The sequence below is a fragment of the Chenopodium album genome, chromosome 15 (assembly GCF_948465745.1).
Source record: "Chenopodium album chromosome 15, dcCheAlbu1.1, whole genome shotgun sequence".
Taxonomy (NCBI): domain Eukaryota; kingdom Viridiplantae; phylum Streptophyta; class Magnoliopsida; order Caryophyllales; family Amaranthaceae; genus Chenopodium; species Chenopodium album.
In genome coordinates, this window is record NC_137848.1 from 12,938,430 (window position 1) to 12,965,401 (window position 26,972).

The following is a 26,972-nucleotide window of genomic DNA, read 5'->3' on the forward strand; positions in this document are numbered from 1 at the left end:
TACTAAAGGCGAAACCAGGAATGACACATGTCATCTCCTGGTTAAAAATTTTCCCTCCAAAAGTTTTTTTTTTTTTTTATTTTATTTTTTTGGTCAAAGCTTTTTAGAGAAGTTTTTAATACAAAATACAATAATATTACATTTCCTATTTGATAAGTATATTCCATTTGTACACATTCAAACAAAGATATATATATATTTTTTTTATACAATATTATGCAATAATAGTTTGCTATCTATAACTTTGTAATGAAATTCATAGTTATTTTTATTAGTCGTGCATATATTATTCTCTCTGTTTTCTTTAGTGTGATAAATATTTTTTGTAACTAAAGAACTTTCATCCTATTTTGCAATTAGGTATAAATTTTTATAATTAAATAATAGTGTTAAACTAATGATAAGTATTAAGTATTAAAAATTACCGTGCGTGGCACGGGATTTAACCTAGTTTTATTATGTACAAGAAAAGGATATTATTTGTGAGAGATAATAAAAAAAGAAAAATCCTTTTTTACACACTTTAAGAAATGGAGGTAGGAAAAAGAACAGATAGAGACATAGAGTAACTTTTAGTTCCAAGTTATAAAGGTCCAAGTGAGAATTCTTTTTCTACAACTAGGTTAGCTAACGCGCACAACGCATGTTCGTGGGGATGGGGGCTTTTTCAGTTATTGGTTACATTAATGAGGGAAAATATGTAAACAAATATTTTAGGGCTATAAATGTTCACTCACTATTCTAAACAGTTAAGTGAAAAAAAAAAAGCAATTAACATTAATGAAGGTAAAAAAATAAAGGAAAAAAAGAAGCTATTAACATTAATTAATGAAGGCAAATTAAAAACTTGTACTTATAATGAGAGTAAATTATGTTGACGGGAAGACTTCGCCTTTACTGTTAAGCCTATAATAATAGGTAATTGTGAGAGTTCTTAATTCTTATATAGGCTATTAATTAATTCCCAAATACTTAACAAAAAACCTCATTCTTGGCCAAAGTATTGAAATCCCTTACCAAACATTCTATCGTTTCACCATTCTCACAAATTGTTATATGGTGTGAATAGCCATCATAGAGATTACTTTGTTAGTGTGATAGAGATTACTTTGTTAGTGTTACAGGAGTTACTTTATTAGTGTTATTGGAGTTATTCACTCAGTTTGGAGTTACTCGGTCAGTGTGAGAAAGGTTACTTTGTTCTTTCGATCTATAATACTTTGTTCTTGTACAAGCAAATATAATAATCACTGAGTAACTACAATACTGAAAAAGTAACCCCTATAATACTGACCAAGTAACCCCTATAACACTAACAAATTGAAATAACCCCCATGATGATTGGATACACCGTGTAACCAGCCACATATAAGAATTTGTGTAAAAAAAAAAAATACTCATCACTAAAATTTTTTGGGAAATTCTCTTTGTTACTCCAATTTTATAAAATTCTCAGTGGTGAACAAAGTTTTATGGAATATCTTTGGTACTTACTAATTACTATTTCTAATTCAATGGTGACATTATGACATAAATATGCAATTATAAGCTAACCCTATTTAACTAAAGACATATTAAATAATATGACCCTAATAATAAAATTATAAAAAAAAAACCAACCACCCTAACCCCAATCCACTAACAGCCCCTTCCCCTGTCAGCGTCGGCCGGCGACCCTCACCCTCCTCATGGTGTCGGCGCTAGTCAACGACCCCTACCTCCTCCCTCTCCTCCACCCACGACACCCCCACCCTCCCCTAATTAAAACCCTCTCGTTTCTCCATATTTCCTCCAAACATTCGCTCAAAAACCTAGATCGAATAATTTTCTTCTTCAACCTTTCTCTCTCCTTCATTGCCTTCTTGATTTTCCTCCCTAATTCCGATAATTGTTCTTCAGAGCTTTGTTGATTAATCGAGTTTCAATCAATTCGCGAACTACCTAAATTAGATTTTCGGCTGGTTTGAAGATGAAATGGGGTATTTTGGGTTGTAGTTTGGTAAATGGAGGGTAGTGAGATGGGGTTTTGAAGATGCGACAGGGGAATTGGGTGGGTCTAGGGGGTCGCGGCGACTAGGGGGAGGTAGCAGCTCGACACCGAGGATGGGATCGGTAGCGGGGGTTTGGAAGAAAGAACGGGGTTTGGAAGTTGGGGATTGGTGGTGAGGTTAGGCTGGGGTCGCCAACGACGGGAGGGTGCTGACCTTGTCACCGGCAAGTGGCTAGGTCGCAGCTAGTCTGGCAGGGGGAGGGGGGCTCCGACAGGGGAGGAAAGGGGAAAAGTTTTTTTTTTATTTTATAAAAATCAATCAATTTTTTTTAATAATTTAATTATTAAAAATAACAAAAAAAACTAACCATGGTAAATAAATGATTAAATTCATTAACTAATGTCACCATTGAATTAATAGAAGTAATACACGACTATACCAAAGATAATTGAAATTTTTAATGTTCACCAAAGAGAAAATTAAAAACTGATGAGCACCATTGAGAATTTCCCAAAAAAATATTTAATCTTGATTTAAAAAGTCTATTATATAAGCATGGGTTATTTAAGTTATGCTCTTCTACTTTCAGTTTGTGTTTGTTGGTATTAAAGATGGTTGTTAATAGAGGTGTCAATTCGGATAACCGGATGGAGTTTGGGTCAGGTTTGTTCAGGTCAAAATTATTCTTTAAACTCGGATAGGATCGGGTCAGGCCGGGTCAAATTCGAATCATGGTCTATCGATTTCGTTTCAGATTTGGGTCGAGTCAACTCCAGATCGACTGATTCATGTTCAATTCGAATAAATACAAATCATGTTCAAAGCGGGTTTAACTGGGTTAATTTCGGGTTGTATGAATTTTGGTCGGGTTGATTTTGGTTCATATGATTTCAATTCAGTCAAGTTCAGTTCGATTAAGATAAGGGTGATTCAGTATTTGGTCAATTCTAATTCAAATCCTTTCCGTGTTTTTCTAGATTTTGGTTGAGTTGACCAAATAATTCAATATCCAAATAAGGCCATTTTTAAACTTGAGTAATTATTGAATTTTTACCTTATTATCAGGTCAGTATCAAGTCATTCGTCATATGTGTCATTTCTCATATTGCGTGGTTCACTGTTACGAAATGTGAAGAATTATCGATCAATTCTTGTGTAATATTAATCTTGGAGCCAAATTTTAATTGAATAATTATCGATGACTTATCATACCTACATACATAAGTGAGACGATTAGTAATGAACTAGTGATAAACTGATAAATTGATATATGATAGTCACATATGGTGATATATACAAAAAAGAATGTCCTCTTTTTAAGGTACTACTCTTCAATTGTTTATTCTCATGAGGCTACGAGTACTATTAGTTTGCTTTATTACTAATTTAATTTGTATAAGATAGAATTTTAGATTTTCTAACTTATTAATAATTAGTACTCCCTCCGTGTGTTTTAATAAGTGTTACATTTTCTTTTTCTTTTTTTTGGTAAAAAACTACATTTAAATTTTATATCTCTCTCCTTTCATGGTCCCCACCCAAACCACTACTACTTTTTTTTTATTATATCTTTTCTCTCACATTCATTACTTTTCAATAAAACTATTAACCCTACTATCTTTCTTTTATAATTTTTTAATAGTTCAACTACCCCACTTACCTCTTATTTTATTTAAGTCAATTAAATTGCCTAAAACTATGTGTCGGTCAAACTGTAACACTTATTAAAATACGGAGGGAGTAAATTTGTAAATATATAGTAGTATAAGAACTTGAAAAAAAAATGTCAATAATAGGTTAGGTTTAAAATTATGGCCGGGTTAAAATCGGATCGGTTTAAAATTGGATTGGGTTAATATTAGTTCAGGTTAAAATAGATCAAATTAAATCGATTATTTAATTTTTCGGGTCATTTTTGGATCGGATTGAGTTCAAGTCAGGTCAAATCGGTTCGATTTGAGTTCAAGTCGGGTCATATCGAGTTCGGGTTGAGTTCAAGTCGGATCAAATCGATGTCGGATTAAGTTCAGATCGGGTTAAATTCGAATTCGATTTAAGTTCAGGTCAATTACAGATCGGATTTGGATCATGAATTTCTCGGGTCAAATCGAATCGATTACAATTTGAAATGGATGATTTTTTTCGGATCAGTTCAATTTTAACATCTCTAGTTATTAGTTTGTTACTATAAAGTATAAACCACCAAATAATGAAATATCTCTCCTTCAAAATCAATTGTAGTAATGGTAGGTACTGGACATTTCAGTAATAGAGGGTGTATGATTTCTAGGACTCTAGTAATTAGAGTCATACGTGACTCTAATAAGGGCATATTCGTCCATTTACCTATACTGCACTTGGAAAAAAAAAAATCATAACACGCATTTATATTTCATGATACTTTAGATAGTATAATCATGATACAACCAACCTATTCAGTAGTACCAACAAATGCAAAAATAATTTGTTGGTATCGATATAATTTGTTGTTGGGATCATGTGAAAACGTGGGATATTAGAGTCATGTACTCCCTCCATCGTTTTTAAATACTTACTCCACTTTCCTTTTTCGACCGTTTTTAAAATAATTGCTCAATTTCCTTATTTGGAAAGTTTTTACAATATTTAATTTATTTCTCTCAACTAGTGGACCCAACATAAAGTCAAAAAGTATATTTTATTAATTTTATATTCTCTCTTTGATCCTCTAATTCTCTCATTTACTTCTGCTTTTATAATTTTTTATTTTTCCACTTACCCCACTACTTTCATATTTTATTACTTTATTCAATTTCTCCTAAAACATCGTACATGAAGAAATGAAGCAAGTATTTAAAAACGGAGAACGTATGACTCTAATTACTAGAGACCTGGAAATCCTGTAGAGGGTGAGCTACGCTCCAAAATCACGTGTGTCATACAATTGTTATTTGTCTCTTGTGTCATGGCACAATATTAGTCAATTACTAGGAAGATGATGACCCCCAACATGACATCATTACTAGGAAATAGGGATAAGGAAAAAATTCGGGTAACTAGAGTTGGAATCGAAACCGGCTAGGAATTAGCGGGTCCGGAATTAGAATTGGACCCGGTGGTTCCAATTGCGGCTAATAATTTAGAGACCCAATTGCAACTGGTTCCAATTCTAATTTTCAATTTATAGAATCGGAACCGGTCGGATACCCGGTTACCTAATATATACTCCCTCCGTTTTTAAATACTTGCTCCACTTTATTTTTTTTGGCCATTTTTAAATACTTGCTCCATTTCCTTATTTGGAAAGCTTTTATAATATTTAATTAATTTCTCTCACAAAGTGGACCCAATAATATTAATTCCATATTCTCTCTCCTTCAATTCTCTCCACTACTTTTGGTTTTTTACAATTTTTTATTCTTCTACCAACCCCACTACCTCCATATTTTATTACTTTCTCCAATTTCTCATAAAACTCCGTGCATGGAAACATGTAACAAGTATTTAAAAACAGAGGGAGTATTGAACTAAATCTACTTTAAAAAAACATAAATATTTTTTAATGTATCTAGTTAGTAAAATAATAAAAAAAATATATATTAATATTTAACAAAAATATAATATATTAATGCATATCAAAATATAAGTATTAAACGCTAAAAGTGAAAATAAACCAAAAAATATTATAATTTATATAAAGTTTTAACAAGTATGTATATAAGTAGGTACCCGGTGAAACCAATTCCAATTCCTAAATTTTAGGACCTGGTTGTATCGGTTCCAATTCCGATTCCAAATTTTAGGACCCGGTCCCAACCAATTCTGGGTCCGGATCCTAAAATTTTGATCGGGTACCCAGTTTGCTCACCTCTACTAGGAAATACATGATCTCGTCATGTGTCACCCTTACTAGGAAGATGATGTACATTATACTTTAACTTCAACCAGAACTCCAATGACACGGCTTATGCTTACAACGTTTTGTTAAAAAGAGTTAATTGTAGGAATTCCTTAATTATATTCATAAACTTAAAAATTTAATGTTTATTTTTATACATGAATATTAAACAACAATATATAATAACAAAAACTAATTTCATTTAATTTATTTGCTCGTATATATTACCTATAGCTATTTTAAATACCTAACCCAAAATATGTAGCATAACAATTGAAAAACGAAGTAAACTAATAATTGTAGGATATTGGATAACGGATAATACATTTTGATGTTCAATAATGATTGAAAAATATTTTTTAAATAGTTTGAGTACTTAAATAATTATAACTAATTTTATCTATTTTTATATTTCATCGTACAAATTTTATTATAAAAACTCATTTTCAATATACATATAATGACTCGAGGCATTGTCTGAGCCAAAAACTAATCAACAAGATAATAACTCAATAATTACTCTAGTTTAAAAATCATCTTATTTGAATATCGAATTTAGTCAGCCTGACTCAATTTCAGCCAAACCCAAAATTAAAAGAATTTGAATTGGAATTGACTTAATATTACTTAATCAACCTTTTCCCAATCAAATTGAATTGAACCAAAATCTGCTGAAACATAATCTACCCGACCCAAAGTCATCCGTCCTAATACTAACCTAGTCAAACTATTTTGAACCTGATACGAATTTATTCGAACTATATATATATATATATATGTATGTATGTATGTATGTATGTATGTATGTATGTATATGAACAGACCAAACGTTTATCAGACTCAAACACGATAATGACTTAACAAATCTTGACCCAAAATTGACCTAAATTGAATCATTATGGGTTAATAAAAAAAGTAACCTTGATTCTTACAAACACGGCCCGTTGTGTATCAATTCATACTTCATTCGATTACGGGCATGTTCTCGTTGACTGAACTGAGCTGAAGTGAACTGAATTGAACTGAACTGAACTTATTGGAACTGAACTGAACTGAACTGAACTGAAATTAATATTTTACGAGAGAAGGAAACTAGGAGCTAAACTGAACTGAGCTGAACTTATTAGAACTGAATTGAACTGAACTGAAAATAATCTGATGAGAACAGGGCCTTAAATTGACATCTGTACGTTTCAAATGGGGTCGTCAATTGGTTTTAGCCTTTTGAAAATTCAAACTAAATTATTCAAGTCCGTTTGTGTAATACTTCAATAATATCCTATAATTTATTTATTTATTTTTGTAAGGATGAAATGTACTCCTATGTTATCTATACTACTCCGTATTAATTTAATTTTTCTGATCCAAAATAATACACATATTTTTATTTACTAATTGACTAATATTGTGACATGACACAAGAGACAAATAATCAAATTGACTAGTAATAATGCCGTATAATATGGTCTTATAAGAAGTTGATGTTTAAATTATTGTTGCTAATAAAGATACGAAGTATATCAGATGGAAAAGATGGATGTACATCACTACCCTTTACATACACCTTTGTTTCTTATTAATTGATTCTTTCTTGTATGTTAGAAAATAATTTACTAATAATTTTTTTTTTTTAAAAAAAAAAACAGATAGAGAGACATAGCGTAACTTTTAGTTCCAACTTATAAAGATCCAAATAAAAAAAGTGAGTATTTTTTTTCTACAATATAAATTATGTTGACGGGAAGACTTGACCTTGATTCTGTGAGAGTTCTTATACAGGCTATTTGCTATTAACTCCTAAATACTTAACAAAAAACACCTCATTCTTGGCCAAAGTATTGAAATCCCTTGCAAAAAAATCCTATCGTTTCACTATTCAATAAAATTATTTAATCTAGCTCCAAAAATACTCACAATAATCATGGGTTATTCTTATGCTCTTCTGCTCTTAGTTTGCCTGTGTTGGGTGTTGACAACGCTCACCACCGGAGACAACGAAGCAGCGCCACCCCTCGTAATCAGCCCACACTGCTCAGCTAAGTGTGGAAATTTGAGCATTCCTTACCCTTTTGGTATTGAAGAAGGTTGCTACTATAAACCACCAAATAATGAAACATCTTCCTCCTTCAAAATCAATTGTAATAATGCCACTAACCCTCCAACACCGCTATTGTTGGAGATGGAGGTACTGAATATTTCAGTAGTAGAGGGTGTGTTACGCGCCAAATCAAATGTTTCTTACGATTGCTACAACCAAACTAGCCGAGTTCACAGTTGGTTGGAAAGGTTCAACTTGGGAACATTTACACTATCTAGCCCCGAAAACATATTAGTTGCTATAGGGTGCGACACCACAGCCTCATTTTCGGGGTTTCGAGTTGGATTAAAATATAAAACTGGATGCTCGACTAACTGTGTAGAACCAGATGATGTGATTAACGGTGAATGTTCCGGGGTTGGGTGTTGTCAAGCCTCGATTCCCTGTGGGGTTAACAACGTTACAGTGCAAGTAGAGAGTCCTAGCAACCGTAGTTCTGTGAATGGTTTTAACCCGTGTAATGTTGCATTTCCGGTGGCAAAAGATGCGTTTATATTTAATGAAAGTTATTTAGGACGGTCTATGGAATACTACCAAGCCTTGGCGGTTCCTGTGGTATTCAATTGGACTGTTGGACGAGACGATTGCTCTGTGGCGAAAGCGAATGGGAGCTGCTTATGTAAAGGAAACACAGAGTGTTATGATCCGATGCGCGAATTGGGATATCGATGTCGCTGCAAAGATGGTTATTCTGGCAACCCTTACCATCCTCTTGGATGCACAGGTATGAATGAAAAAAAAAATGTCCTTTCCGCTTCTTAGACTTATAATTTGGGAAGGCTTTTCAATGACTACAATAAAATTGTAGCTATTGTAATTAAATTTAATTTTAACCCTTTATTTTTTATGTATCAATCTTGTCCATTTATCCAATAAAAAAATAAAACTGCTTTCATATATACTTATGCATGCACAAAAAAAGGTTTCCCAATTTTTTACTTTTGATGTGTACTGTAAAAAAATAAGTATGCTAGTCGCCATACCTGCAATTTCTAATCTGAAGTCAAAAATAAGAAATGTTCATCAGACCATCATAGTATCATAAATTTGTAATGTGTTTATATGTGATCTTGTGTGATTAGAGTATTAGATCATCCTTGCAAAAACAGAGAAATGAATATTCCGTAAAAGCAATTGAAAGCAGTGAGACAAGTTTTTTAATTTTCAAGTTACAATAATCATCTTAAAATAAACATAAACAAATTATATACCGTAGATAAGTTATTTCATAAAAAAAGAAATTGATGGAATTTCTTCTTAAATAGATGTTTCAGAATTAAAGTGGAGAATTTACTGATTTTATTTTATTTTATTTTATTTTAAAGTCAACTACATGAACAAATAAGATGAGTCTTGTTAATTGAAGGGTTGAGATTTACTCAATTATAATGGCTACGTTTTTATTGTAGCTATTGCAAAACTGCCCTATAATTTGTCTAAATTGATATTGTTTTGTCTAATTCACCTTAAAAAATAAGTAAAAATAATTTTATGTGGTAAAAGTAAGGTCCCGTTGCTGAAATTTGCTAAACTAAAAATAACTTAATTGAATTTAAATAATAAATTTTATAATATTAGTAGTAATAGTAATAGTAATAGTAATAGTAATAGTAATAGTAATAATAATAATAATAATAATAATAATAATAATAATAATAATAATAATAATAATAATAATAATAATGGATTGAAACGAATTAAATTGAACTGAAATTTGTTGAACTGAACTGAACTAAACTGAAATTTATTGAAATAATAATAAGGTTTGCATGACTGAACTAAATAACATATAGGGCCTAAGTTAAATTCAGTAAAAATAATTTCAGTTTAGTAAAAAAAAAAGTAATTTTAAATAAAATATGTAATAGACTAATAGAGAATTAAGAAAATTTATTTCAATAATTCCAGTTCGGTTAAATTAGTTTCACTTCAGTAAAAATAATTTAAGTTCAGTAAAAATATTTTCAATTTAGCAAAAGTAAGGTGAAGTGAAGACCTTATAATATTTTGTCTAAACTTATCTTAATGATTTATACTCTGTATTATATTGTTTGAATTTATTTAATATAGTGTATAAAAACAACTTTTTTCCCTGTAATTGTTAATGTAGGCTATGTTCACTTAACCACCATATTCACATCAATATTCAGTAAAAATAATTTAAGCTCAATATGATAAAGTTAAATTTAGCTAAAAAAAAGTTTGCCTCGGTAAAATATGTTAAGTTCCCTAATAATAAGCATTGTCTAGCAAAATAAGTTATAATCTGAAAAAAAAAAAAAGTTATTTTATTGAAAAAACATTATAGTGAACCAATAAATAAATAAAAAAAAAGTTTTAATTTGTATATTAATTTTCAGTTTAGTAAAATTAATTAAGTTAAATAAAAATGATTTTAGTTCAACAAAAATAATTTCAGTCAATAAAAAATAATTTTAGTTCAGCAAAACCAAAATGAAGGGAGGCAGGCCTAAAACTTATTTTTTCTCAACTTAACTTATTTTTAGTAAGCTTAAATTAATTTTTCTGAATATTATCTAAAGAAAACATCGTCTTATTGTTATTGAACCAAACTTATCTTCACTATTACATACCTCGTATTTGTTGTAATTATATAACGGATGATATTGATTTTCATTTCATTAGACATTGACGAGTGCAAGGAAGCGAATGATTGTGAGAAATCAGAGTATTGCTTCAACACAATTGGAAGTTATTATTGCAAGTGTCCAAGGAGGTTCCACGGGAATGGGACCAAAACCAACCGTTGCATCTCTAATAGAAAGCCTTGGTTCATACCAGTTATGGCTACTGCAGGTATGAAACACATAACTGCTCATACAAATTTATGTCCTTAATTATTTTATTTTATTTTTTTTGATGTGGGTTTTTATGAAATCTTGATCATCACATACATTGATTGATTATATATTATTAGGTTGATTCTCTTATGATAGACTTTAGTTTATTACATGTTATACATGCCTTGAAAATATTTAAGCCGTCTTCAAATTACTATCATGATGTCTTTAGCCCGTTTAGCAAGTAAGAGTCTAAGTGTAAATTAACCTGGCTTTGGGGTTTAGAGCATAACATGGCCTCTGGTATGGGGAATATGCCTAAAGGATCACAATACATGTTGTTTTGGGCTATAGTTCGAGAATATAAATTAGTGAACCACGTAAATATGTGTGTTATTTTATTTTGATCTTTACATAGTCTTCTACATTTGTTATGAGTGGGCCACTATAAACAAGAATTGAAATAAACATAAGCCCATGCATAGTTTTGGGGTCTAGGGTAGCAAAGAAGGTGCATATAGCCATATAGTCATATACTCTTGTTTATGTTTAGATTTCTCTAAATTTGTTGCATTCATAATAGTGACAGCTTTTTATCACGTAGGTGTTGGTGGTGGCATCATAATGTTGCTTCTGTTTGGGTTTCTCTTGCACTTTATACATGGTCAAAGACAAATTAAAAAAATGCGAGAAGTTTTTTTTCGTCAAAATGGGGGTTTGCTTTTACATGAAAAGCTCTCTGAACGACATGCAGATACACTGAAAATCTTCACTATGCAAGATCTTGAAGTAGCATGCAACAATTATAGTGATGAAAATATAATTGGAAAAGGAGGTTTTGGAATTGTGTACAAGGGAATTTTGCCAGATAATCAGGTTGTGGCTATAAAAAAATCTCTCAAGGTAGATCCAAACCAAGTTGATCAATTCATCAATGAAGTTCTGGTTTTATCACAAATCAACAACAAAAATGTTGTTAGGCTACTAGGTTGTTGCTTGGAGAGTGAAGTTCCATTGTTGGTGTACGAATTCATTAACAATGGGACTTTATATGATCACTTACACGATGCAGTAAAAGCGTCCATGCTTAAATGGCAAGTGCGTGTAAAGATTGCATCAGAGGTTGCTGATGTGCTATCATATCTACACAACACAGTCTCAACACCGATAATTCACAGAGATATAAAATCAATGAACATTCTCTTAGATGAAAGTTACACTGCTAAGGTAACAGATTTTGGAGCTTCAAGATTGGTTCCCCCAGATCAAAGCCAACTTGCTACCATTGTGCTAGGAACTCGAGGATATTTGGATCCCGAATATTTGCAGACAAGTGAGCTAACTGAAAAGAGTGATGTTTATAGTTTTGGTGTCGTCTTGGTAGAGCTATTGACTAGGAAAAATGCATTTTCTATTACTAGGCCTGAAGCTGAGAAATGTCTTGCTATGCACTTCCTCCTCAAGATAAAAGAAGGTCTATTGTTGGACATTCTTGACATAAACATATTGAGTGAGAAAAAGATTGAGGAGATACAACAAATGGCCAATCTAGCTAAACGTTGCTTGATGTTAAAAGGAGAGGAAAGGCCTGCCATGAAAGAAGTTGCAATTGAATTGGAGACTATCAAAAGAAAGGGATTCCATCCATGGAATGATGATGGATCAGTCCAAGACGATTGTGAATCTTTTATCACCGGAAATTCAAGATTAGACCATGGGGGTTGTAGCAGTGGCATTGAATCAAATTCATATGATTCACACTTGCTTTCATCTTTGGAAAGTGGCAGGTGATCAATTATGAATTCTGTGGAATCTTTATGTCTTTGTAAAAATTTTATAACTACAAGAGTATAGAGTAAATAATCTTAGTGTTTTAGTTTATTCTAGCTAATTAATTAGGATATAGATCTTATGTCTGGGTACAACTTACATAAACTCTTGTCTGTATTATGTATCCTCTTTTATAAATGAATATGATGAAAGTTATGAGAATATTGTCAAAATTATTACTAAAACTATACTCCTTAATTTATATTGTCTTGAGTTCATAAGCCGTAACATGTGTAATATAAATTGACGCATACAATTATTTTATGTTGTCCTATATACAACGCCACTAGAAATTTGACACATCATCAAAAGAGGGGAGAAAATTAGGAGTCAAATACAAATTGAATTTTAATGGAATTAGCTCATTATTCTAGCCAATAAAAACATGACAAATTAAAGTTGTATGTAGGGGCTGCATACAACAATTGTATGTGTAGCCTTTACCAATAATGAATTATTGTAGGCATGACAATATATTGAGAGAACAATAAGTTATTGTTGGTCAGGGGGACAAGTATTGTCGTTCCAAAATTATTGACACAATCAAACTTATTACATATGCCAATGCGCGCAACACGCTCCATATTACATACTCCTTTTAACAAATTGGTTGGCGTTGTGTTTGATTAATGCGGAATAAGTTAATGAAAAATAAGAACGAGAAAAGCAATAATAAAGGTAAACAATGAACACATCAAGGATTTACGTAGTTTGGTTGGAAGTAAATTTAAACCAATAATTGTAAATGATTAGATGGCTATAGGCACAATTACTATTGAAGGTATTACTAGGGCTATTCATCGGTCCAAGATTGGACCGTAACGAACTGACCAGATTGGACCGAAGAACGAAAATTAGAATTTTAAAAATCGAAGACCGGACCGATTAAGTTTGGACCGAACCCGAACCGGACCGAAAGAATCGGTCCAAAACCTGGACCGGACCGCTTTGGACCGGTTTAAGAATTTAAAAAAAAAAATCTAAATTTTTAATAAAGTTATGGAAAATACAAAAATAAATAAATAAATAAATAAATAAAAATAAAGGAAAACTATATTTTAACGTCTTCTTTTGTATGTTTAGTACAAAAAAGCTTATAAAATTAAAGTTTTCTAAGCTTATTAACGATAATCTTAATCATGATATAAAATAAGGGGAAAGGGTGAATATTAGAGATAGATGTAGATGATAGTTGTGTTGTATTCATCCATTTCATTAGGTCATCTATATATACATGATGTGAACAATGTAACCTATATGGACAATAAAGAGTTCATTCATGAGGGGTTACAATGTGAATTAATGGCATATGGGGGTTACAAAGGAAGTTACAAAGACACTTAAGATAGTCATATAGAAGTGAGAGTTACAAGTTGAAATGGGCATACATTATTATTTGTAACAAACCATTATTTAAGGTTTCACGTATATTTTTAATAAAAAAAATCGATCCGATTTAAGACCGGTTTTTATAGGGTTTTGGACCGCATCGGACCGAAGACTGGAAAATTAAATTTCAAGACCCGAAGACCGGATCGATTAATTGATCTGGTCCGGTCCGGGGTAGTCCGGTATATTTTTTCGGTCCGGACCGATTTATCAACACCCCTAGGTATTACGAGATTGTTGGATCAAATATAAAATCAAACATCTAAAATGGATAAGAGAATTCTATCGTTATTATCTAATCAAACATTCAAAACGGATAAGAAAATAATAAGATGACATTATAATCAAACGTATTTGATCCGTTTAAGATTGGTTACTAACGCTGATCATGAAATTGCATTGAATTGATGTTTAATTACATTTTTCCGAGCTCAACCCCTTGCAAGCGCATAATTCCTTCCTTTTTCAAAAAAAAAAAAAAAAAAATCACCACCACCCTTTTATGATTTTTTTTAAAATTTTTTAACTTAAATTAATAACCAAAATAATAAATATAGTATCCCTAAAATATGTGATAATTAACTTATAATTTAAAAGTAACACTTTTCTAGTATTCCGTAACAATTATTTAGCAATCAAAAAATTTTGCACATACCCGGTTTACAGTAATTTTACTGTACATCGGGCTATTTACACGTTTGAATAGCTTTTTTTTTTGTTTGTTTGTTTTCAGAAATTCCAGAATTTTAATTACTTCTCCTAACAACCGTTGAACACCAACAACAATGGAGGAGAGAGAAAATGAAAAGATGAATTGCGAGAAAGAAATAGGAGATGATCTTACCTCCAATTTTCGATCATCAATTTCAAAAACATTTAATTTCTCAAATAGTGAATACCTAATTCAAGATTTTCTGCTATACAAATTCAACCACCATTAATTGAAAATCTGGAGAACTTGAAGCATACTATGAGTTTCGTCATAAATCGCACAACCATTTATAGAAGATGAAGCAGAGAATTTTGTTGATGAATTCGATCAATTTTAAGATGACGATGAGAAGTTTCTCTGTGTTGTTGTGCGACGACAATGGGGGGTCTCTTCTGTTAAGATGGCTGAGTCTATGGCTGTTAGAGTGGTCTATATGCTGCTGTTCACCTTGGATGCAGGATGGTGGAGCTCGAATGCGACTCTCTTGCTGCGGTAAACTTGATTCAACAATGTAATGGTAGTTGTGCCCAGCACCTATTGATCTGATTATTGAGGATACCCGTGAGTTGGGCAAGAGCTTTGATTCTTTTGTTTGCTTGCAGCCTTGCACATTAAACGGAATGGGAATGGGGCTGCTCATCTAGCTGACTAGCTGCTAGGATAGAACCTAGTGACGGGGTTTATCAAGTTTTTACAATTCTTTTCCGCTAAGTGTCATGGCCTGGATATTTTACTTGATGTAATTTGTTTCTGTTGCTTTAATAATATTGCCCCTCCCGTTTGTGTACAAATAAAAACAAAGTACTAGTATTAGGGAAGCACAAATTATTAAAAAAATCAGGTATATTTATTGAAAAGTTGTCCTAAAATGATCAAAAGTTACCCTGAATTAAATAAAAGTTATCCTAATGTAAACGAAAGTTACTCTGGTTTAAGTAAAAGTGACCCTAATTAAAGATAAAGTGACCCTATTTCAGAGCAAAAGTGACCCTATTCAAAGGCAAAAATGACCCTAATTAAGGACCAAAGTGACCCTAATCAAGGGCAAAAGTGACTCTAATCAAAACAAAAATGACCCTAATTAAGGATAAAGTGACCCTATTTCAAAGCAAAAGTGACCTTAATCAAGGACCAAAGTGACTCTACTCAAGGGCAAAAGTGACCCTATTTAAAGATCAAAGTGACCCTAATTAAGGGCAAAAGTGACCCTAACAAAGGAAAAAAAGTGACCCTAACGAAGGAAAAAAGTGACCCTAACTCAGTACAAAGTGACTTTAATTAAAGTGAGCGCTATGCCCATTAGAAATTATAATGACGACCGTTAGTACACCAACAATGGTGTAAACGATACATACCAATAAACAAGTGTTATGTAGGCTATGCGGGGCTTGAACCTACACCATGTACCCTATTGTACATTGCTCTACCAATTGAGCTAATAGCCTCAACACTTTCATATTTCATAGATGCAATGCTCCACCAGTCACCACAATCCACCCACCAATGTCAAAATAAAACACAAATGCATTGCTTTTAAAACTTGATTTAATCATTTTGAAATAAAAGGCAAAAGTGACCCTAATCAAGAGCAAAAGCGACCCTTTCTCGAGAGAAAAAGTGACCTTACTTGAAAGAAAAGGTGATCCCAAATGAGTACAAAAGTGACATTAATTAAAAAGTTACCCTAACGATTAGGGCTATGCTCAGTAATTAGAAGTTACTTATAATAACCAACAATGGTGACACACAAAATAAACCTTATTAGCATAAAAGTAACCCTGATTTAAGGGTATAAGTGACCCTAAGTACCTAAGCGAGGAAAACTGCAACGTAACTCAAGGGAAAAAGTGATCCTAGTCGAGGATAACAACAACCTTAATTAACTGGAATAGTATCTCAATCTAGCCAAGGACGACAATAATCTTAATAATGGGAAAATGTTACCTTAACTATGGACAAAGTGACCTAATTGAGGGAAAAAGTGACCTTATTCAAGTAAAAATGTTACCCTAATTAAGGACAAAAGTGACCCTAATTGAGGGAAAAAGTTACCCTAATCAAGGAAAAAAGTGATCTTAACTGAGAAAAAAAATTACCCTAATCAAAGACAAAAATGACCTTAACCAAGGGAAAAAGTTACCCTAACCGAGAACAAAAGTGATATTTACCGAGAGAAAAATTTACCTAATCAAAGACAAAAGTGCCCTTACTAAGGCAGACGTTATCCTAATCAAGAACAAAAGAGACCCTCAGTGCAGCAAAAGTAACCTTAGCCAAACGTACTTTTTTGATCCTAAGCAAGAGTTTTATGCTCGATACAAGTTATAAATATGGCCATAATAAACCAACGACAGGAATGCACTAATAAACAAGGTGGTATTTAGGCTATGTGGGGCTCGAACCCACACCATGTAAGCAGTAGCACATTGCTCTACCATTTGAGCTAATAGCCTTAAAATTAGACTCATTTCAATTCTATCATAACAATGGGAACAACGTAACACAGTCACACATTCAAGGAAAATGACTTAAAAAATTTAGCTAGAGAGGTGGGAGGGGGGGAGAGGGAATGAAACTTCATCAACACTAACCTATCACTATAGCTTTATCAGAGTTTATTCTATCCTAGAGTAGTAGTACAGAGTAGCGTTCATTGTATTAGTGATATGGGTTCACTTAAATTTTCTCACAGAAATATGAGCAAGGGAAGTAGTCAATGCAACTACCAGCAGTGCCATACTTACATTTTTTTTTTTTTTTTTTTTTTTTGAGATATGGCATACTTACATATGAATGACAAGAAACCACCAATCTACTGATTAAAATTAAATAACTATCAAATCTTCAAACAATCAAACTATCAACTTCAGAGTTAATTCAACCAGCGAAAAAATTAGTATAAAAAATATAAAACATATTTTTAAAAATTAGAGGAAAAAAATATACAAAAACAACAATTAAACAATCATTATGTAAAATCTAAAAATACACTTTTCTCAAAAAAAAAAAAAAAAAAAAAAAAAAAAAAAAAAAAAATTAAAACAAAAAAGAAAAAAGAAAAAAAAAAACTTCTAGATCGGCATCATCTAACAAATAAAAGAGTATTACCTGCATTTGGATTGAATTCTTCAAAAGTTGAATTTATAATATTCTTCTACATCGACGTGTTAGCAAATTGCAAGTAACAAACAATTAAAAACGATAATACTTTTTAAATATGAAAATTCTAAATTAAAGTATAGTAAATTAAGGAAAATGTATAAATAATTTGATATTACGAACCTAGAAATCCATTGATGAAGAACGCTAAAAACCCTCAAATCAAAGAAGAAATTAGAGAAGAAGAAGACAGAGAAACTTTGAGTAGATGAAAAAGAAACAAAATGAAGAAGAGAGTGAAAATTTTCTGAAAAAAAAAGGAAAATAAATGAGAGATAATTTTCCTAAAGCAGTTTATTACGGAGTAGGTAGCAATAGAATGGCACGTGTGAGGACACGCCACACAATAAATTTAGTGTATATCCGATTTAATTAAACATTTGTGTTTAGCAATAATGTCATCTTAGAATTTCCTTATCCGATTTAGATGTTGGAAATATAATCAACATCTAAAATAGATCAAATATAATCAAACACCTATATATTTAGCAATAATTTCATTTTAGAATTGGCAAATCAATGTCTATCGTGATTATTTAAGACCTCCACTTCGTATATTATTGTTATTACTGTTTGGAAATTGGATAGCTACTTAAGTTAACAATGTAGATGGAGGAGAGGACTAAGTTATATATTGTTTGCGTTTTACTGTAATAAATTATGCATAGATGTAATCATATTGTAAATGATGAGAAACACAATCACATTAAAATTATTCAATTAAAACGTCACATAATTTAAACAAATATTAATATTAATAACAACTCATCAAACAAAAAAATTTATAAACTAAAACTTAGGTTCATTCGTCGTTATTATCAATTTTCTAATCTCTCATATAAAAGGGTTTAGAAAAATAGTACCGAAACTATGTATCTTATGTGATTATGAAACAAAAACTCATTAAATAGCACTATCTGATTTATATAAAAATTATATTAGATTCCGTGCCATGCACGATAATTAATTTCACTATGGTTTATAATTCAATACAATATTTTTAAAAAAACAAAAACAAAATATTTTGTATAATGCATGTGGACAAAATATATAACTATAGTATTTTTTTATGTATATAATGAAGTGAAACGTGAAATATAATGGCAACAAAGTGAACTAGACAAATAAGTTTAAAATATTAATGATAAATTAATATCGTTTTTCTTTTTATAAACTAAACACTATGGGATTGTAACATAAATAATTATTATAGTGTATTTAAAATAATTTGGGATAGTGGAAAACATATATAATTTGTCGTGCTTCTGATATATAAATAACTAAAAATTAAAAATAAAAGTAAGATTAATATTGTAAAAAAATAAAAATAAATAATTATGCTATTAGGAAGCCACGTCCTAATAAGAAATTAAAACATTTTGAAATTTCTAAATAGAGAATACATGAATAACAAAAGACAGCAAAGGGAATATACAATTAAAGTACTACGTATTATATATAAACACAGCAGTTGGTCTACCACTTGCGTTTATCACTTGAGCTTCTTCATTAATGAACTATGTATTTGATATACCACTTGCGTTTATATTGGGGTGTGCACATGAGTCATGATTCTGATTACGAGACTTAAACTAAGCACAAGGAGTCAAACTATACAGTAGTCCGTACATATTTATACTTAATTAATTCCTATTATTTGAATCAATCTATGACAATTTTCAACACCTTCTGCTTTTTTTAATTTAATTACTGGTGAGATCTGACTCTGAGTATACAATATTTGAATTACATAATAGGCTCCATCACATTTGTCTGCTTAAACCCATTTCAATTGTTATCTGCCATACCAAACAAACACTCTTTCATTGTCTGAGCTCATTTCTGAAACCAAAAAACATGGATCTTGGAACCGTGTTGTCCGTTGCTCAAACTCTGTTTGCTGCTCTTAATTGTTCGGAGCTCAAAGAGTTGAGCTCCTTGTTCGGCTTTGGGTATAAATCCCAACTTGAAGAACTCCAAAAGACCGTCTCCACTGTCAAGGCTGTGCTCCAAGATGCTGAGAACAAGCAGGACCAGCTTTCTTCTGAAGCAAAACTTTGGATTCAGAAGCTCAAGGATGTTGTTTATGATGCTGACGATTTGTTCGATGAGTTCGTCACTCTTGTTAAGCAAAAGCAGCTCATCAAGGGTGAGAAATTCTCCAAAAGTGTGAGTCTCTTCTTTTCTCGTTACAATCCTATTAAGATAGCTCAATCTATGTCCCAAGAGGTTAAGAAAATTCGGAGGAAGTTAGATGCTATTGCCAAAGATCACTCTCAGTTTGGCTTTAGTATTGATCCTCAGCCTATCAGGAGGAGGAGGGAGGAGACATGTTCTTACATCTATGAGGGTGGTATCATTGGGAGAGAGGATGACGTGGAGAAACTTGTAGGTCATCTGTTGAATTGTTCTGCTGTTCAACAAGATGTTTCTTTCCTCACTATAGTGGGAATCGGAGGATTGGGGAAAACTGCTCTTGCCCAACTGGTGTACAATGATCCAAGGGTCACAAGTGCATTCCCATGGAGGTTGTGGACTTGTGTCTCTGATCATGATCAGGAGCAGTTGGATGTAGAAGGGATTCTTCATAAGATTTTGACTTCAGCTGGTGAAAAGCTTGAAGGATCCAACAAGGAATGGTTGAAAAGAAAACTTCGAGAAAAATTAACAAGCAACAAATACTTGCTAATGCTTGTAGAGTTCTTATTGGGAGGTTAGAGGGAAAGTTGGGTTGTGGTAACACGGTCGCACAAGACGGCCCAAATTGTAGGAGGTGGTCCTAAACATGAACTCCAAGGGTTGTAAAAGGAGAATTCATGGTCCTTGTTTAAGAAAGTAGCATTAGGATCAGAACACTTAAGCCCCGACGACGATTTGTTGAAGATTGGTCGAGAGATTATTGAAGGATGTGCCAGTGTCCCTCTTCCCATAAGAGTGGCAGGGATTCTTCTGTTTGGTCAAGACAAGAGTAGATGGATATCATTTTAGGAGATTGGATTATTCAACTCTAGAGAATGCTAAAAAGACATCATGCCTGTACTCATGTTCAATTATCATCAACTTGAATTGCCCCTCAAAAGTTGCTTCACATACTGTGCATTGTTCCCAAAAGACGCTGTCATAGAAAAGGAGTTGTTGATAAGCCTTTGGTTGGCACAGGGTTACGTTGTTCCATTAGATGATGGTCAAAGGTTGGAAGATGCTGCTGCGGAGTATTTTACTATTCTGATGCGGAGATGTTTTTTTCAAGATGTACAGCATGATGAATATGGTGAGATCATTTTGTGTAAGATACACGAGCTGATGCATGATATTGCTCAAAATGTAGCAGGAAGGAAATTTGTTTCAAAAATTTGAGGAGTAAGGAACTTCTCAAATTTATTAGTATACTCTTTAATGGTACGGGAATTGATGGTACGGGGATTGATGAAGAAGCAAGGAGATTAATGGAAGAGCTGCAACCACATTCGAATCTCAAGGGATTAAAGTTGTTACGTTGTGTTGGCATGAGAATGCCGAGTTAGGCTAGGGAAAATAAGTTGGCGATCTCTCTCCCTATTCTTACTAGATTGAATTTTTTCGATTGCGGGATGGAGGACGTGACATGCCTTGGAAATCTTCGTCATTTGGTATTCCTTGATATTAGCGAATGTTTGAATTTGAAGTACATTTTTGAAAAGAGTGCAATAATAGGTGGCAGTGATCCAAATGGATTCTTTCCCTGCCTGAGAGATCTAGTTATGTATTACCTTCCAGAGTTGCAAGGATGGACAAATTTAGGGGAGGGGGTGGGAGATAATAATCAGCTTTGTCCAGATATTAATAGCAGCTTCAGCATGGCACCAATACCACTTCCTCAATTGAAGTATCTGAATATATCAGAATGCCCAAACTTAAGATCGATTCTACTATGTCCCAACTTAGTAGAACTAGATATCAACCAGTTCAATAGAAGACTCCAAATAATTGCGCATATTACAAAATTGAGGGATGAAAAGGCGGATACAAGTGGCAATAGTACTGGTTCTACTACTCCCTTATCTTCATCCTCTTCATCAAATGTTATTTCCAAATTCAAAAAAGTTACCCTAGATGATGTACTATGTCCTAATTTAATTCCCATAGAAGCAATCCAGCTGTGTATATCCTATGAAGAGTTGGAGAGTTTGAAAGAAGCTGAGGATGTCTTCAGTAGCTGCTCGTCTTCCCTGTGATCCTTGGTAATCCGACATTGCCGCAAATTGAGGAGTGTTATTTCTTAAGGATTGGAACATCTCACTGCCTTGGAGACTTTATCAATCTTAAATTGCCCCAATGTAAATTTACTGGGAGAAGAAGAGGGAGTGAACACTATTGGCATGCCATGGCCATCCTTTCCTCACTCTCTCTGTAAATTGAAATTGTATCACCTCCCACAGCTTTTGGATCTTCCAAATTGGATGCAATCTTTGGCAGCCCTCCATAACCTCGAAATTAATGATTGCCCGGGATTGGAATCTATGCCGGATTGGATGCCTAAACTGACTTCCCTCGAGATACTTCGACTCTATCGCTATTCAGAACGCCTCAAGGAAAGATGCCAACAACCCAGTGGGGAAGACTGGCCTCACATTCAACACATCTCTTCCATTATATGGCGTGAATGGTAATAGGTAATTATTGTCCTTCAATTCATAACCTACTATACTTCTCACATTATAAATTTGATGTAGTACTTGAATTTCATGTATACTAACTACTAGTGTAATTTGTTTCAATGTAATCATTTACACATTACAATTTGCAAACAGTAAGATAGAGTTGGATGTGTGTACCTTTTTACACATTGCTATTTGCAAACAGTAAGATAGAGTTGGATGTGTGTACACTATGCCTAATCTTTACTTATCTTATTTTAATTTAAATAGGAATTAGTAGAAAAGTATCTTATTTGATCATGTGGTGCGGCATTACATATTTATATGTTTTCAGCCATTAGGTCTAATATGAATTAGTTTTGATTTTTGAACAAACTACAAATTTTTTTCATTTGTGCAGCTACGGGACGCTTAATGCCTAATCTCATCAGCTTGCGGATGCATAATGCCCACTCTCATTAGCTACAGATAGAATAATGTAGTTACAGTTTCTGCATACAAATTTAAAGTTCTAGGAATCAGAGGCAAAATATAAGCTCTATTTCAAAATATAAGTTCTAGGAAGTATATGTATATATTTACTTGTTTATATCATCATTTTGCAGCAATGGGTGGAGCATAATTTTGTTTACTAGGAAGCGCAATAGAGTTAATCAGATTGATAATGTTCTAAGTTTTTAACTATGAAAAATACTCTTAAGTCTTTCTTTTTGTCTTAATTCTACTTTGTATCAGTTTAGAGGCTGGAAGGGAGTAATGGAGTATGGGTATTCGGGAATGAATAACGTCACATTCTTCATTTGGAAAGGACTGAAAATTGTAATGACAGTTGCTAAGTAGTGAACAACCTTTACTTTCAGTTTATTTTGTGATAATTTGAATCTTCACTTAGCCTCAGTGCCTGACCCTTTCATTTGCTTGCAGAGTACAGACGAGGACTTGAATGCACTTGTTGGTCTGTCCTATGCAACCGGAATCCAAGATCCATGCTATACTCATTTGCCAACATGCCAAGATGATCTCTTGCTGTAAATGGCAGCACTACATCCAGCTTGAAAAGTTCATTCTGTGTCCTAGACCTCGCGACAACTTTTATAGCTATTACAATGAACTCTTTTGGTCTATTTTCAGCATGTTTGGTGGTGTATCCGGTTAAATATTCTTCCAATTTACATTACTATTCTCACTATATTGGTTTGGCATGTACAATGATCTATGGCTACTTAAATATTTTTTATACATATGCTCAAATTTATTAATCAATCAGCAACTCATATATCTTTGTCTCTTGATGTTGCTAGGAGATTGGTTTTACGACTCAACCTGGAATATTTTGTACAGTATTATATAAGTTGATTGGATATATTAGTAAATGTGGCTTAGTAAACCAATAAAAGTAAATGGTCATCAGCTCATATCTATGTTGACACACTCGGTTGCAAGAAAAATGAAACTAGAGAAAAATATAAATTTATTACTTCTTATTATATAAGTTGCTTGAATATATATTAGTAAATGCCAAAAACACACACAACTAATAATAAGACAGAGTTGAGTAATATTTGTGGCAAAGATGATGAAGCGAAACAATTATGATATGGTTCTTCTACTTATAATCTTTGCCATCGTTATGTTGACAACCACTTGTGTACCAGCAGTTGCCCAAGGTGTTGCTGCAGACTCTAACAAGGGTTTTCCCAAGGGTTTCGTGCACTCGATTGCCCTTGCTTTCCTTTGTGCTAATGCAAGTGATTTATTCTATATTTGGATATAAGTTGAACTAGTAGGCTACTGCTATCATCCTAAGAAAGCCGTCTGGCCTCGGTCTGTTTGTTGTTAATTCCCTTTTTCCTTTTTGTTTGAACTTTTCGCTTTAATGGCCTAGCCAAGTTATAATATATTTCCCTTTTCCGCATTGAAGAAGTGTTGGTTTGGTTTTTGGAAAATAAGATTAAGAGCTTTCCAGAACTCTTCACTAGTCAACCCAGAAAGTAAGAGTAAGGTTAAGGCTAAACTAATCGAGATTCGAGCACAAATTAACAAGGAAAGACCATTTCTATCCACCACAAATCACCTAAAAGAAAAATTACACCCACTAGTGAGACAGCAGCTGCTCAAGTTCAATGTAAGAAAAGTCATTACAAGCTCTCTATAAATAGCCACTGCATCTAATATGTGCTGCTTTGTGGGCGTGTCATGGGGAGGCCATCGCCAGGCCGTGGATACCAAGGTTTAGCCACAATCCAGGTGTGGAGTATGTTGCAGCAAGTTGTTTTTGGTGCTTTATAATCGTCACAAGCTGAGAAATCAAATTCGGCCATCACTAGTCACTGCAAGCTGAGCAGACCAATATTGCTTCACATCTCTCTAACCTTAGCAGAGAGATTCATCCTTCCCAAAGTTCATGTGCTCAAACAAGATAAAAGAAAATTATTGCATACTAGATGTGTGCAAGATGGTCACACCAAAGAACTGCTTACAAGGAAACACGATATAAAATATGGCAATAATGAATTTTATTGTATCAAAATTTAAAGGGTATCAACTATCCAAGCAGATCAAACTTGAAGTGTATCAGTATCAGTATGTATGGTATTAAAATGTTATCAGACTAGATTGGAAGCTAAAATAAGAAATAGAAAGAAGTAAAGGAAGATATTAATGGAGCTCAAACACCAGAAATAAAATCCATTAATAGAGGAAAGCTTCTTGTTTACAGTAGAATGAGAAATGAATCTAGAAGAAGTAAATGAAAAGTAGAGTACAGTGGTGTATTTATACTGCTCACTGCTTATTACAAGAGAAAAACAAGAATACTGAAAACATTTAATACAGCTGGCAAAGGTAATAACTAATTCCCCACAACCTTAGCTGACGTGGCAAGTATACTAAACGAGTATACTTCACATTCCCCCTCAAGCTTGGGGTGTGAACATACCAAGCTTGGACTTGAGCACATTGAACTGAGGAGAAGGAAGAATTTTGGTCATGATGTCAGCCAACTAAGACTAAGTAGGCAAGTATGTTAGCTGAATGAGACCCTCAAGGACCTTCTCTCTTGTGAAATGACAATCAATGGCTATGTGCTTAGTCCTCTCATGAAAGACTAGGTTTTTGGCTATGTGGAGAGCAGACATGCTATCACAGTGAAGCTTCACAAGCTGCAAATTTCTGATTCCAATCTCTCCTTGAACCCTGACCAACCAAGTCACTTCTAAGGCAGCAGAGGCCATGGCCCTGTACTCAGCTTCAGATGAAGATTTAGACACTATAGGCTGCTTTTTAGACTTCCAGCTTATAGGAGAACCCCCTAGCATCATGACATACCCTGAGACTGATCTTCTGGTATCAATACAAGCAGCCCAATCAGAATCAAAAAAGGCTTGGAGAGTTAGATCAAGACCACCTCTAAATATAATACCCTAACCTGCAGTGGCTGACACAAAGTTGAGAGTATGAAGGAGAGCATGTAAGTGAGGCAGCCTAGGAGCTTGCATGAATTGGCTTAGATACCATTACTAGAATTAAGGCTATTTCTGACCGGAAAAAAACCTCGAAAACACCCTAATTTCTGTCTGTAATCGTGTTTCTGACGGAATTCTGTCGGAAAGTGGCGTCATAAAAGTGTTGGTAGGGAAATCGACCTTTTCCGACGGAAATTTCGTCGGAAACACTGTTCCGACGGAAATTCTGACGGAAATTTCCGTCGTTAGAGGTTTTTTAGGCCCAGAAAAGTCTGTCGGAAATTTCCGACGGAATTGCAATTCTGTCGAAAATTCCCGACGGAAATTCCGTCGGAAAACCCTGTAAAAAAAATATAAAAAAAACTGCACCACCCCATACCACCACCAGGCCCCACCGCAAAACCACCACCTCCACCGCAACAGATAAATCTAAAAAAAACTCCTCAAATATTCCCCACAACCACCACCTACCCCACCACCACCTCACGGCCTCACCTCCCCCTTAACCTCCACCAGCCCGCACCTCTCCACCAGCCCCAACCCCACACCATGACCACCAGCAGCCCAAACCCCACACCACTACCACCGTTCACCACAAAAAAAAATCGAAAATAAAATTAACCAAAAAAATAAATAAATTAACCACCACAACATGTAGATCTAAAGTTAATCACCAAAACACGACAATTAACCCAAAACAATGTTGAAACAAGTAGATCGAACATATTTCAGTAAAAAGAAAAATAAAATTAACCACAAAAATTAAAAGGATTCAAATAAATATACAATTATCCTCAAAAATTTATAAACTAATATTACAATTACTTGAAAATCAGAAATTTATTAAAAAATACATCTAGATCTACAACCTAAACTAAATTAAAACAAGATTTATAATACTTTAGCGATTGACGATTCTCGCGACGGTGGTTGTGCGTTACCGGTGTTATTGTGGTCGCCATTGTTGTTGCACGGCTGTTATGGTGTCCATTATTGTTGGTAGTTGGTGATGGT

General features: G+C 33.3%; 2 protein-coding genes across 2 annotated transcripts; both read left to right on the forward strand.

The window, feature by feature from the left end:
• Positions 1–7,642: 7,642 nt before the first annotated feature.
• On the forward strand, positions 7,643–12,753 carry LOC145581943 (wall-associated receptor kinase 1-like). Its single transcript, XM_081638982.1, has 3 exons — positions 7,643–8,690; positions 10,613–10,783; positions 11,372–12,753. Exons 1-3 carry the CDS (start codon positions 7,790–7,792, stop codon positions 12,556–12,558), a joined length of 2,259 nt encoding a protein of 752 aa, XP_081495108.1. The 5' UTR covers positions 7,643–7,789; the 3' UTR covers positions 12,559–12,753.
• A 6,961-nt stretch (positions 12,754–19,714) lies between these two features.
• LOC145580839 (disease resistance protein RGA2-like) lies at positions 19,715–21,214 on the forward strand. Its single transcript, XM_081637928.1, has 2 exons — positions 19,715–20,570; positions 20,970–21,214. The coding sequence occupies exons 1-2, from the start codon at positions 19,715–19,717 to the stop codon at positions 21,212–21,214; spliced, it is 1,101 nt and encodes a 366-aa protein (XP_081494054.1).
• Positions 21,215–26,972: the final 5,758 nt, after the last annotated feature.

What these genes read in the sequence shown, in the direction of transcription:
- LOC145581943 (XM_081638982.1), top strand. Translation starts at nt 7,790, where the DNA reads ATGGGTTATTCTTATGCTCTTCTGCTCTTAGTTTGCCTGTGTTGGGTG. An exon ending in CCATCCTCTTGGATGCACAG is followed by an intron (nt 8,691 to 10,612) that starts GTATGAATGAAA and finishes TCATTTCATTAG; the next exon opens with ACATTGACGAGTGCAAGGAA. An exon ending in ACCAGTTATGGCTACTGCAG is followed by an intron (nt 10,784 to 11,371) that starts GTATGAAACACA and finishes TTTATCACGTAG; the next exon opens with GTGTTGGTGGTGGCATCATA.
- LOC145580839 (XM_081637928.1), top strand. Translation starts at nt 19,715, where the DNA reads ATGGATCTTGGAACCGTGTTGTCCGTTGCTCAAACTCTGTTTGCTGCT. An exon ending in TGTAGAGTTCTTATTGGGAG is followed by an intron (nt 20,571 to 20,969) that starts GTTAGAGGGAAA and finishes TGTTCCCAAAAG; the next exon opens with ACGCTGTCATAGAAAAGGAG.